Source organism: Cyanistes caeruleus, chromosome 7 (genome assembly GCF_971803275.1).
Source record: "Cyanistes caeruleus chromosome 7, bCyaCae1.hap1.1, whole genome shotgun sequence".
NCBI lineage: Eukaryota > Metazoa > Chordata > Aves > Passeriformes > Paridae > Cyanistes > Cyanistes caeruleus.
The window spans coordinates 27,211,575-27,225,274 of NC_141707.1; the positions used below are offsets into that span (position 1 = coordinate 27,211,575).

General features: G+C 48.4%; 1 protein-coding gene across 2 annotated transcripts in view; it reads left to right on the forward strand.

Moving 5' to 3' along the window:
* The window catches only part of MARCHF4 (membrane associated ring-CH-type finger 4), a 94,886-nt gene that overhangs the window by 64,799 nt on the left and 16,387 nt on the right, over positions 1 to 13,700 (forward strand). The window contains exons 2-3 of one of the 2 annotated variants that reach the window (XM_086897938.1): positions 2,054 to 2,215; positions 11,041 to 11,233. In XM_086897938.1, coding sequence (XP_086754064.1) covers positions 2,054 to 2,215; positions 11,041 to 11,233 — 355 coding nt within the window. The remainder of the gene's footprint in view (positions 1 to 2,053; positions 2,216 to 11,040; positions 11,234 to 13,700) is intronic. The other variant, XM_023930465.2, reaches the window with a different exon arrangement.

The following is a 13,700-nucleotide window of genomic DNA, read 5'->3' on the forward strand; positions in this document are numbered from 1 at the left end:
CTTTTCCCCTCTGCCTTTGCCTGGAGGTTGTTGCTCTTAGTTCCTGCTCCATTCTGCTCCATTTCTGATCCCTCATCATCGATGCCTCCAGCTGCTCATTAGACAAAGCCCAGGTCCTGTACTCACCATTTTGAGCCCTGCAAGAGAGACCCTGGTGTGCAGTGAGGTGGAAAGGCAGGGATGCTGCAGATCTGGGAGGTTTCTGCGTGACCTCCTTAGTGCTGGGGCCGCACTTGTGTGCTGAGGAGTGAAACTGTTGAGAAAATAAGGCTGAGATGAGAAGGGCAGACCAAAGGCACAGAGCAGTGGTCCATGTACCAGGCTGGCTCTTGGTGTGGAAGAGGTTTGGTGAGCCAGGAAAACAGAGGAGTCATGCCAAATTCTGGTCCCTCCCCTTTTGCATCCTGTCGGGCAGTACCTGCTCTTCTGGGCTCCTTATCACACTGGCAGTGTCTCACCCCAGTCTCAGCCAAGGCACAAACATGCACAGCCCCTCAAATTGGACCTCACATGGGGAGTTTGCTAAATGTCAGTGCTCATTCCCACGTGCACCTTTCTCCCATCTAATCCTTCCCTGCTTCCCTTCTTCTGGCTTGTCATGTCACCCCTTTGCAGGTGGAAAAGGTTCATGGAGCCTACAACCCTCCTTGCTCTCCCTCTCCCTTTGTATCTCCTACAATATGTAACCAGTAACGAGTAGAGCCAAGGCTGCGTTTGTAACATAAACAATTATTTACAGTTTTTCTAAAATTTCATGAAAGATGACATTTTTAGGTCACCTAGCTGAAACAAATGAAATGATTCACGTGTTCGCATTAGGTTTTGTAAAATAGAAGTATCTCTCTTGCCCAGTGGGGTCCTCAGTTCCTCAGGTCCTGAGACCTGATGTAGTGACCTAGAAGCTGAGACAGTTTCCCACCAGGGTTAGCAAGAACAGGATCTGGTGCATAACCCGAGGCAGTTGGAATGGATGTCTTTTACCATATCCAGCAGTGTCCAGTGCCAGGGTCCATTATCCTGGTGCTCCATCAGGCTAGTGATGAGGCTGATCTGGGCTGTAAGAGCAAATATCTTCTCCCCAGTGCTGAAAGTATGATTCAACCTTCTCTGTCCCATAGATATTCTTATTCTGCCTTTAAAACCTTTTTAATCTTGGAGCACAGCTAAATACACTATTGGAATCTTTACTATGGCTTTTAAACACTAAACAGGGAAGAGTAAAATGTAATGTCTCTCTCCTAACCTGAATAAGCAATGGCAAACAACTGTAAAGAGCTCCTGAGCTTGTGTGCAGAGAGGAATTTAGTCCCATGGTGAACAGGATGACAGAAGATGGATCTGAATAATACGGTGTCTTCGTGGATACCCTGTTAAAAGCTACACCAGAAACAAGGGACCGAGCCAGGAGGTTCAGTGTTTCTGCCACCACTCATAACCAGCTGGGTCACAAGCCAGGACACAATTTGTTCTCCTCTTGCTTGCTTCTAGGGTGCAAATAGCCATCCCTGTAGTTCACCAGTATGACTGTCTGGGGAAAGTGGATGGTGTGGAGATAAATCTGAAGACCTTTTGCCTGCCTGGGCTCCAGGAAGCTACCCTGGTCGGAGCAGGAGTCTGCGGCAGAGACTGTCTCACAATTTATTACCACCTCCAACCTCACTTTGGAAAACAGGCAGCAGAGAGACAAAAACCTGAGCAATGAACTAGTGGCATGTGGCTGCCAACAGAGGTGTGTCCACTGTTCGGGGTCAGTGGTCAGGTCCTCTGGAGTCTGGTAAAAGTTGTGCTCATCTAGGTTTTCCTTCAGTGGTGACAAGGCAAGTAAGACCCCAGTAGCTGAGACCATTACATCCCTGACAGTCTTGGTTCACATCAGCCATGCATTATTAGAGGGAAAAGGGATGGAAGCAGCACAATTGCCTGAGCCAAACTATGTAAAAAGGAAGTTCAAATGGTGGATGTGGGAGCTTCTGCCATGCCGTGCCACGTGTGCTGTGCTGTGCCGTGCCTGTGGAAGGAGGGAAGCCTCACTGATGGTGTCTGTCTCTTTCAGGGGGAGTTGCTGAGCCCGTGTCGATGTGATGGATCTGTGAAGTGCACTCACCAGCCATGTCTGATCAAATGGATTAGCGAGAGAGGCTGCTGGAGCTGTGAGCTGTGTTACTACAAGTATCACGTCATTGCCATAAGCACAAAGAACCCTCTGCAGGTAAAGGTACTAGAGACATTTCAAAGTCTATCTATTCTTGTTTCAATTTTTGTTTCTGGGAACAAGTGGATTTTACCTGTGTGGGTTTTCCTTCCCTGTGCACAGGGATTCATATGTCTGAGACACTTAGAAAGGATTGCTAGGGGCTTATCCAAAGAGGCCCCATGTTCTGCTCAGTGGTTCTGTGAGCATCCCTTGGGAGTCTGCTCTTTCTGTCCTTGGCAATTCCTATATTCACTTGCCTCCTGTTGAAAATTCCACTAACACCTCACAGCGATTCAAATGTGTTCATCCACTGGAGACCACAGGTGTGCCTGTCTCCAGGGCCACGCAAGGACAGCTCCACTGTGGGATTTACTGCAACAGAGCACACAATCTGTGACTGAGTGTTTATAGTTGTGCCATTAATCCTGGTCTCCTCCTGCTGAGACTCTGCTGTGTTGGCGTGAGGGATGGAGGAGGCAGATGGAGGGTTCTTAGAGCTCTCCTCTCTGATCTCACCACCTTTTTCACTTTACTGCTCTCCCACAATCATGGCATGGCACAAGAGGTGTTGACTCTGATACTCTGGTCTCTTCAAGCCTGATTCTTGATGGACTTTCGCAGATGTGCACACAACAGGTAAAGCACATCTTGATGTGAGTGTCTGTGAAAGTCATCCAAGGACCCACATCCTTTCTTATCTGTAAAGCACTGTATTTGAATAAGTTGCAGTACAGACTGGTGATTCAAAATCAGGATTCAGAATGGGGAAACCTGAGTGACTTAAAAATGGGATAAATTATCCTTAATAGCTATTGATTTATTGCAGGGGCAATGCCTGAAGATGCATTAATTGCTGCATGCCTTTGCTGAGCACCATTAGTGCCCCAGCCGTAAGGAAGCACATTACATGCAGGTACTACTGCTTTATCAGCATCATCTGGACTGGAGAGGCATTACAATGGTTTAGAGACCAGGGTCATGTCTGTAGGGATTTTGGGCTGTCCAGTGCCTGCACCTCTGCAGGTCGCTCTCTTGCCAGGGGGCAAGGACAGCGCTGGTGATGGTGCCCAGTTGTACAGGGGAGTAGGGGAATGCAAACTCCTGCTCTCTTCTTCAGACTGCGATCTCTCTGTGGTTTTTTCTAGGCCTGAAGTTGCTTACCACATTGAGGAGAAAGGGACAACCCATTAGGACTCCAAACTTAAATGAAGTAGTGAAATTAGGGGGACATCATGGGAGAATTTTGCTGAGGGGAAGAAAAAACCTGCCTCTTCTCTGAGAGTCTGATTCAATTTTCCATGAGCCATGGGCTGGACACATCAGTAGTTTCATCCCAAGCCTCAGACCCAGAATATTTTAATTTCTTGGCTCTAGTAACTCAGAGCAGATTGAAACACAGGAGGGGAGATGTGGACAAAGCAGCTTTTGTTTATTTCTGGAAAGCTGCTCCACAAGTGCCCTAATGCCTCCTGTGTCTCAGATTGGGGATGCAATGCTGAGCAGCACTGAAGGTTTGCGAGTACAAATTTGTGAGCATTTGTGTCTCCAGAACCTCCTTTAATGAATGACTTCCAAATGCTCTGCACTTTCAGGTGGCTCAGGGCAATGGGTCAATGACTTCCTGTTCCTCACTCAGCTAAAATTTGTTGGGAGGTGCTCATGGACAAGCTCCCACCTCACACACACATATTTCAGAGCCTGTGCAAAGCTTCTCTGTCTCTGGGTTCCCCTGTCAGAAAGTGGCCTGATCTGCTGGTCTTTGCCATGAACACAAAAGCTGAGTGGCAGAAACAGCTGAGTTAGAGAGCTTGGCTCCAGGAGCAAAAGTCCCAGAGGACTGTGTAGATCCAGGGCTTGGAACCTTCACATTTCTGGCTTAGACTTTGCAGCACTTCTCAGAGAAGCATTGGGAAATTTGGAGGATGGGAAGAAGCAACTGGAGTGAAAAGACATTTGGCCTGGAATAAATGCACTGTGTAGAGTTACAGCTGTGTGCCTGGGTGCCCTGTCTGGTGCCAGCACAAAGGCACTGCTGGGAAGCAGATGCTACATAGGCATTAATTTGCAAAATCTTGTGGGAAGTGGCTGATGGACCAGGCCAGAACTTCCTACCAGGACTAAGGGCTTGGACCCCCTGTAACCCATCACTATGAATGCCTCATTTCTCAGTGGCTCTCACCATCTGGTAAGATGCTGGGAAGAGGAGGCAGAGAGGATACAGGAGTTACATGCCCCAGCACTGTATCCCATAACAAGTCACAGCATGTGCAGGTGGGAGGAGCATCCTTTCTGCTTGGCCTGCACCCCACTTGTGGATAACATGGTCCAGCTGGACATACAGATATATCTCAGAGTCCCTGACCTTTCTTCTCAGGATCTGCTGGAACTTGGGCCCAGCTTTATTCTTACAAGAAATCTCTGAATTTCTCAAGCACAATTTTTGGAGGCCAAATGCTGTAGGAAGTCAAGGTCATCTCTTTTTTTCTAGACCAACCATAATACAGGCAAGGACCACACAGGCCTCATGTCTTTGTCAAATATAATCTGTTTGGGTGATGCTCTGAGCTTGGCTAGATTCTAACCAGTAACATGGCCTACCTCTCTCCTGCATCCTCTAATCTGATAGACTGCTGGGAAGCCAAATCCAGGCAGCTGGCAGACCCTGGACTCCCTGAAGCATGTCCAATTGGTCTGAGCAGAGCAGCACATCCAATACCCACATGTTCCCTGGGACCTGCATGTTTCTCTGCCCACTTTGACATCTGCTGCACATTTTTTGGAGTGCTCAGAAGCACAGCATGGGCCAGATGTGTCTGGAGACTCATGGTGTGGGTAGAGAAGTTACAGCCGGGTTCATGCATAATTAACACAGGCTCCTTCTAGCCTCCAGGCTATTATGATGTTTCATACCAGAGAGAGACCTTTAGTCTGCTATTTTGGCAGAATTAATCTCTACAAATTAACCCACCCCATTCCCTGGATTGCAGGCATTTAAGAGCAAGGGTCTTAAAGCAGCAACACTGCTAACCTGCTCAGACTGGGAGATTAAAGTTGTTGGAGAACATAGCAGGTGTCCTGCCAAGCAGCAGTCGGGCAACAAATGAGAAAAAATATTCCATCAGCTGTGAGCAACCAGGAAATCCAGAGCTTTGTCCATCCATCCATCCATCCATCCATCCATCCATCCATCCATCCATCCATCCACCTTCCTGCTCTCCGGTTTGCCAGTCACCAAGACAGGAATCACGGGCTTGGAGGGTTTAAATGCCTCCCTCCATGGCAATACTTGTGTAAAGCCTATGATTTTAAAAAGACCCTGAAGACACAGGGGTTTAGAAGCACGTGATAGTACTGCCTGCACCCTGGTGCTGATACACAGTGGAGTAGGTATCTGCCTCGATGGGCCTCTGATGTGTATTTAATCTATACAGCTCCTTTGTAGTCACTCTTGAGCCACATCCACTCTGATGTTAGCAGAGAGAAAATCTGTTTGAACCAGCCTTCCCAACAACTGTCTGCAGTTTTGAGGAGTTCAGTTCTGACATACTGTTATCTCTGACTCTTCCTGCATTGCGGGCTGTTTCAGCTCCAAAGATCCCCAGTTATCCAGTGCTGGGGTTGGGAAATGGTCTGGTCTCCTCTGTCTCCATTTTGTCCGTGGTGATGATCTCTTAGGAGCTGATGAGTGCTCTTATATGGCCTCTTCATCAGGACACATCTGCAAGAATGGCTGAGCTCACAGGGTATTTGAACTTCAGCCTGAGATCCTGAGTTAAAAAGCTTGAGGCAAGTTTACTGATGTCTCCTGATTGTCCCAGCCTGCTGAATCAGTTGTGTTAAGCATGAGCTTTGCTGGTCCCTGCTGAGCTTCAGCTGAAGGCTGCAAGCAATGGGTGCAGTCACTGCAAGAGAGACTTTGGGGCCTGTGCATTATAATGGGAATTTTCCAGGATGCTACCGGTGCTGTAGCCTGAGTCTTACCAGATGCTCTGGCACATGGAGAAGGGAGGTTTTTACCATTGCCCATTTTCATTACTTGGCCCCACTCCCCCTCTTCCTTGCTGCTTTTCTAGTATCTGAATAAGCCACAGCATCCATAAGTGTACAGCAGGGAAGCTATGCCACAACAGTGGCTTAATTTTGCTTGGTGAATTTATGAAGAAGTATCCATCCTCCAGAACATAGTTGAGGAGGATGGCCAGGATCTTGGGACAGCATCAAGGGAAGAGCCACACCTAAGCAGTGCTACAAATGATCCTCTCCAACCTTCTAGGAAAAACCTCCTCTTGCTTGTGACCCTGGGTCTGAGAATTAAATTGCTGACTAGCACAGCTCTGGATGTTAATGATGTGTATTAAGGGGATGTGTCAGATACAGCAATAAAAATAAACTGAACTGCCTGAGGCAGGCATGGAGGAGCTCTCAGGGGAGTGCAGGAAGGCTTTTCCAGCAAACGAGACTTCTTTGCAAGCTGCTGCAAAGACATAGACATCTTCTGCAAGCAGTATCTGCCTTGCATATGCTCATGCTGGTGCTTGGGAGCCTTTGTAGACTGCAAGTGCCAAAGAAAGGGAAATACAGATCAGGCCTTAAATAGTGACGACATTATTTATCTGTGTTGCATTAGCAGGTTTTCACTTACAAGCCTTTAAGCAGAAGCACTGAAGCAAACAGGGAAACAGATTTGTCTCAAGTACAACTTGCAGGTTATGGAACAGTGTGAGACAGGGAGTGACATGACTTGAAGGCACCAGTCCCAGCTTGGACCCTGACTAAAGTCATCACAAATGTCAGAAGTGAGCTCCTAAGAAGCTCTTTCTGAGGTATCTGGTTTGTAGAGCTTTTCAGTTTGGGCAAAATGGGGAAACTTGGGAAAATTGGTCTGAGAAAGAGTAGTGTTTTGCACCTGCAGGCATGGGTGATGTGCCAAAGCGCTTGTCCCAGGGTGGTGGTAGCAGAGGACAGAGAGACAGACAGCTTCTCCAGGATGGTTTGGAGGGTTGGAGCACTATTTCAGTGCGGGTGGCAGACCATCACAGAAAGCTGTTTGGGCATGCTCTGAAGCCATTTGAGTCTGGAGCTCACAAAGCTGATCCTGTTATCCTGTATGGAGCCTTTAAAGCTTTCTGGTACCACCAAGTCCTTAGTTCTGCCCTGTTCAGCACTGGCAGAGCATCTGTAGAGCTTTCTACTTGCCTAAAGGTCATGTCCCTGACTGACAGCCTGGGTGAGCTGAGTTGTTATAGGTGCACTTCAGTGCAGCTGAGTGGCTACCAGGAGCTCGAGTCATTATCAACTGAGGGAAGAAGGGCTCAGCTTTAGGTCTCTCCTCACAAGCTGGGATTGCTTGACACTGTGATCTTGGTAGATATTGAACATTTGAGCTGGAGATTTGGAGGGAGGAGGCTGCGTCTGCTGCCAGGCATTCAAAGAGCTTTGTGGGTTTCAGATGTGGCAGTAAAGGGACTCCAGAGCTGCTGAGACCTCTCTTTGCAGCTCTAGTGGTGACCCAGGGATGATAGGGTCACCTGCCAAATCCCTGGTCTGATGGCCATAATGAGGGTGGAGAGGGCTTAGGAAAAGGGGTGATTTTCTAAGGGCTGTTATGAAATCTGAAAGACATGGTGCTGTGATTGAGGTGAGCTCCTAAGGCTGACAGTGCAGGGACACATCAAGCCCAGCTCCTACAGCTGAAATTCATCAGCACATTCTACCTCTGAAGAGCTGTTGGGCCTTTCTGTCTGAGCACTCATGGGGGTAACAGGCTTTATCTTCTGTCTCATACTAAGATCTTCCATCTCATACACTAAGATTTGTAGCAAAATGGAATTCAAAGAAGAAAAATAATTACTCTTGTTATTAGTGGCTCAAGGTAGATGTGGGACACTAAATTGCAGTTCTCAGGGTTGCCAGAGAGAAAATACAACATTTATTACTTACTTTTTTTTTTTTTTTTTTTTTAACTGGAAAATATTAAAGTATTCTGCAAGCTGGCTGTTTTCCCCAGTGTTCAGCTTTGACCCATTTACCTCCTTGCCAGAGGGTAATCACACCCCAGTGCCACCTTCTGAACAGAGTCAAGACTGCTGCTGTGTGTGTCACTGTCACACTGTCACAGATGCAGGGGGAGAGCCTCCTACCCCCTGGCACAGCTGACAGACTCCAGGCTCTTCATTATCACCACAGTGAACTTCCCAGCAGCCACTGCCAGCTGAGCAGCATCAGGCACTGTCCCTGCCAGTGTTTCAGCCTCTCCGTTCCCAGCCAAGGGGAGCAGGGTTTGAGGTTTGCACTCAGGTGTAACTCATCTGTTCTCTGAACCCCATTCCCTTTGACAATGTATTTAATGCTACACTGAAGCCTCCCTTTCTCTGCAAAGCCATGGTGTTGGTTGTACATGGCTTCTGGTTGTAGAAAACAGTTCCTTCTTCTCTTCCCTTTGTCTCTAATTGCTACCTTGGAAGGACCTGTTGCTACCAGAGGCCTTGCAGTGTGCCAGGCAGATGGTGAGGAGCCAGTCCATTACCTCCTCAAGAGAGAGAAATGATGCAGAATGATTTGGCTGGCACGGGCGCACGCGGGCTGGTGTGAGGGGCCCGCAGTAAAGCCTTCTCATGCAGCACCAGGCTGTGCTCCCAGCACTCCCTCCGAGTTAGCCACAGGCCACAGAAGGGGAGGTGAGGTCTGGGGAAAGCTGCAGGGGTGAAACTGCAACCCCATGCACATAGCCAAGCTCCCTCCCCACCACATGAATTTAGTCCTGGAGCTCTGGGCTAATGGCATTACTTGCAAATTTGTTCTGCGTTGGCTTATGGTATTGAGAACAATGCTGGCAAGCTGATGGGAGGATGGCAGAGCTGCTTATCCCATCCTCAGAAGCCAGAAGCCCAGAAGCCACCCATCTGTGATGGGTGCTGGGTGGCCTTTGCTCTGCTTTATGTCAGGAGAGGAGTTGCGCCATTGTGCCCTTCCTGTGGACTCCAGCACCCCTGCAGCATTGGGACTTCCAGGCTGTTCAGTGTGTGACCTTCTCAGTGGCACAAAGGGGCCAGATGAGATGTGTGGCTGGATTTGGCAGAGGCATGGAGCAGGTCGGGCTGTGGCAGAATGGGGAATGGGCTGATGAAAAGATTACTGAGTGTCCTCAGTGCTAAGTGTTTGTCTTTGGCTGGGTCAGCTGCTGGGGCAGATGGCAAGAAGGGGTCTGGAGTATCTGAGCCCAGGGAGGAGACTGGATTTACCTGAGCCCAGTCCTGCTTCAGTAGGGAACAAGCGCTCTCTCTGCTCAGCAGCTCTGTGGCCATTTCTGTGGCTGACTACCAAATAAGCTGGTACCACCCACCTCATGATGCTGCACATCCATGGCAGACAATTTGAGGGCTGTCTGCCCTTGCAGGATGTAAGCCAAGGAGCAAGGCTGGCAGAGGCAGAGGAATCTCCTTCAGTTGCAACCCACAGACCTCAGCCTCCAGCTGAAGCTCTAGTTTGTTCCTCTCCAAATGCAGCCCTTTTTAGGGGAGTGGTTCACTGATCTGGTAATAGTGCCATGCATGCCTGTACCAGCACAAGTCACTTCTTGTCCTTCTCACACTTCAGTCGGGGTTCAAAAGCTGTTGCAAAAAACATTGCTGACTCCTGGCTGGCCTGGGCATTTAAGTACTTGAATTCCTTTCTTGCACTGCAGAAGGATGGGACAAGGCTTGCTGGGTGATCTTGCTGTCCTAGGCTGTGTTTGACAAACATGCAGGGCACTGAGATCTCACAAGACTGTCATTTCATAGTGACACTGAATTTGGACTGAATCTAAGCTAAAGATTTTCAACTCCTCTGAATCCTCTGTATCTTCAGGAGGTTGAAGTCCATCTTTGTTTATCCTCCTGCCAGTCCCACTGTGATTTCAAGGGCCTGTATCTCACAGCTAGAGGTGGCCTATATACTTCGATGCCAGGAGAGACTGTCTCTCCTCAGCCTGTTTACACACTTGATTTTTGATTTGCAGGAGACGCTATGGACCACGTCCCCAAGTCTTGTTAAAGACACCAATTTCTGCTCTTGGTTTTATAGGACGGTTGTCTCAGCAGTGTAAATCTGAGTGAGGAGATTTTATGCTGGATGACAACGAGGAGTCAGGACTTGGGATATTTATAATGTAGCTTATACAAAGCTATTTGACAAAGTGAATGGGTTTGGAGGAGTTATTTCTACTTTTTTCTTTTTCTGAGGAAGAAGCATTGATGTTTACCTTGGAACACAGCCTGAATATGTCATCATCTAAAGGCAGGGTGTCCTGACCACAACAACTTGTGTTTGTAGCAAGTTCTGTGGGATGTGCATTGCTACTGTGAGATCCTACCTAGAGCTATGATCATGTAAGATCTTACAAAGTGGCACGGAGCCAGCTCATGTGAGGCCTTCAAAAGAAAGCTTGGTTCTTTGAGATACTTATTCTTATGGTACTGGCTGAGGATGTCCTGGGCTGAGGATGTTGCCTGGCCTCTATTTGAAGGAGCAACTGAACTGGTTTGTGATGGCCATCAGAGATCTACTGTCACGGTGATGTTATTTTTGGTGTCTTGCCCTCATCTGTCCTGCCTCACTCAGGTCGCTGTGCTTTCCTGGTGAGATGCAGGATTCCTTTCCATTGCCTCTTTGGCAGTGCTGTCAAGAAACCCAAGGCCATGCACTATGGAACAGCTGCCATGCTCCATCCCAGATGTGGACAGGGTAAAAACCATAGGTGCTCTTTGAGATCTCCAAAGCCACTACAACGGTTTTAAATGGTGATGTGCTCCAAGTAACTAATCTCTTTTGTCCTTCCTCCCTTCCTCTTGTCCCCCCCTGTACAGTGGCAGGCCATCTCTCTGACGGTCATTGAGAAGGTTCAGATAGCAGCGGCCATCCTGGGTTCCCTCTTCCTCATCGCCAGTATCTCGTGGCTCATCTGGTCGACCTTCAGTCCTTCAGCCAAGTGGCAGCGCCAGGACCTGCTCTTCCAGATCTGCTATGGAATGTACGGCTTCATGGACATTGTCTGTATAGGTGGGTGATCGTATCTCACAGCGTGGCCGCCTGCTCACTCACCTGTGGAGAGGAGTGGGGAGCCAGCCCATACAGTTTGGCTTGGATTGAGTGTCCACAGATTTTCCTCCTCTGTGCTTTTATGACCCGTTTTCACTGTTGTCTCAGCTCATCTAGGTGGCCCCAGAATGTTTCCTTGGCTGGGATGGCAGAGGGACCAGCAAAAACACCAGAGAAAAACAGATGTCTCTTCAGAGCAAGAAGTGGGGGAGGCAGGGTTTTTTTATTTTTCTCTAAGGGGAAATAAATTTATTTCCATCTCTACTGATGTCACTACTAAGCATAATGCCCTAAGCTGGGAGCTTTGATTTTTTTTTTTTTCCCATCCAAAGAACAAGCAGACATCCCATTCCCAGGAACATTTCAGAGTCATGACTTGGGGTATCCCCGTCTCATGTTCCTCCCTGCACAGCTGGCAGTCCTGGGGTGCCAGGCATGCTGGCTTTCCCACAAGCTCAAAAGCCAGTGGGAAGCATTACAGATGCAGTGAGGTAACATGTCTGTACGTGGGTTTTCTTGCCCAGCACTCAGCAACCGCCCAGCACTGGCTTCACTTGGGCTGTGTGCAGCACGTCTGCCCGTGCTGCCAGGAGCCCACCCATGATTATCCAGAAGAGGGGATGTTCTGGAGCACGTGAGCTCTGTCTCCATTCCTGTAGAAAAGCTCATAATATGTGCATGCTGCCAGCCCTCTGTCCCTGCCACCCTGCAGTGTAAAACTTGATTGTGTAGTGTATTTTTGTTCTTTGCAATCCCAGCTGTTGCTGTTGCTGCTTCTCCCAGCTCAGCAGTGGAAATGAGCCGTGCTCAGTACTAGCCAAGAGTGTGTGTTCACTCATCTCCTCCCCTGCCCAGATCAAACTCAGTGACAAATGAGATCTTCCGCAGGAGCTGTGACTCCCTGACTGTTGATGTGGTCATCTCTCTTTTCTGAGTGACTTCTCCTCAGCCCTGCAGATTTCAGGGGACTGCACTAGCACTAGCCAGAAGGCTGGTCTGTTCCCACTGAGAGGCAAGGCCAGGTCAGGCCAGGGGAAGGGACTGATCTAAGGGAGTTCTTTCCTGTGAACACAAGCTGAGAGTGTTGGGGTTGTTCAGCCTGGAGAAGAGAAGGTTCTGGGGATACAGCTTTCCAGTATGTAAAGGTGCCTACAAGAGAGCTAGAGAGAGACTTAGGGCAAGGGCATGTAGTGATGAGACACGGGTCATGACTTTAATTTGAAAGAGAGTAGGGTTAGATATTAGCAAGAAATGCTTTACTGTGAGGGTGGTGAGGCACAGGAGCAGGTTGCCCAGCAAAGCTGTGGGTGCCCAGCTCCTGGGAATATTCAAGGCCACACTGTACAGGGCTCTGGGCTACCTGGAGTAGTGGGAGGTGTCCCTGCCCAAGGCAGCAGCTTGGAGTAAGATGATCTTTAAGGTCCCTTTCAACCCAACCCATTCAATGAACACCACAACTGAGGTGAATTCCTCATTCATTATAACTTTGTGCAACTGTGATGGATGCAGCAATGTCTCCCTAGAAGCCTTGAAGTGAGTTCCTCACTGCTGAACAGCTTTTCCCCCCTCTCTTCAACCTTCTTGCAAACCTTGCTGTCTCATGTAGGGTCTTCTGATCACAAGTGGTCAAAGGCAGCTCTGGAGATAGAAACTTTTGCTCCTGACTGCCAGCATGGCCCAAAGCCTCTTGTTATTTGCCCCTGTGTTTTAGTTCACTTCTGCAAGTTCAGGATAAAACCTCACATGGATAATTACAGTGGCAATGGATCTTGAAATACTGGAGTGTTGTCTGTGCAATTCAGTGTCTCCTCCTCTGCAGTAGAGCCCTTTTCCTCTTTTGTTACCTAGCCTGTGGGTGGGTAGGAAAAATTTAGGAACTAAGAAATGCTCAGTCATGGGGAAAGGGCAGGACATTAGGTGCACTCAGTTCTACCACACTTGTTTTTTCCAGCTAATGTAAGATGCTGTCTGTACATTTTTTTTGTACAAAGGCTGGGCAGCCATAGCTAGCAAATTATGATACCATAGGTCCTACAGTAAGTGTATGAATTCCAGTTGTTTCTACCATCAGCTTGACCCCCAAGATTTTCTTTCACTAGCAGAGCAGAGGTTTGAAAGACAAGGTACTTACTGAAGAGCAGATGTGCTGAAACAGGGCTCCTCTGTAGCTCCTGCCACTTTGCACTTCAGTTGCACTTGGACATCTCACATCCATTGGGTATCCAATGGGTGACTCTTGTCCAGGAGGCTGGTTTATATACCCTGTCACTGGAGGTGCTCAGCAGGACACATCCCCTGGAACTGTGGAGTCTCAGTGTTGGAGAAGTCACCAACTCTGCAGAGGTGTTACTAAAATCAGACAGGCAGTCAGCAACTGCCCAGCTGTTTTGTGTGATCTCCTCTCTACCAAGTCAGTAAGGGATTTAGG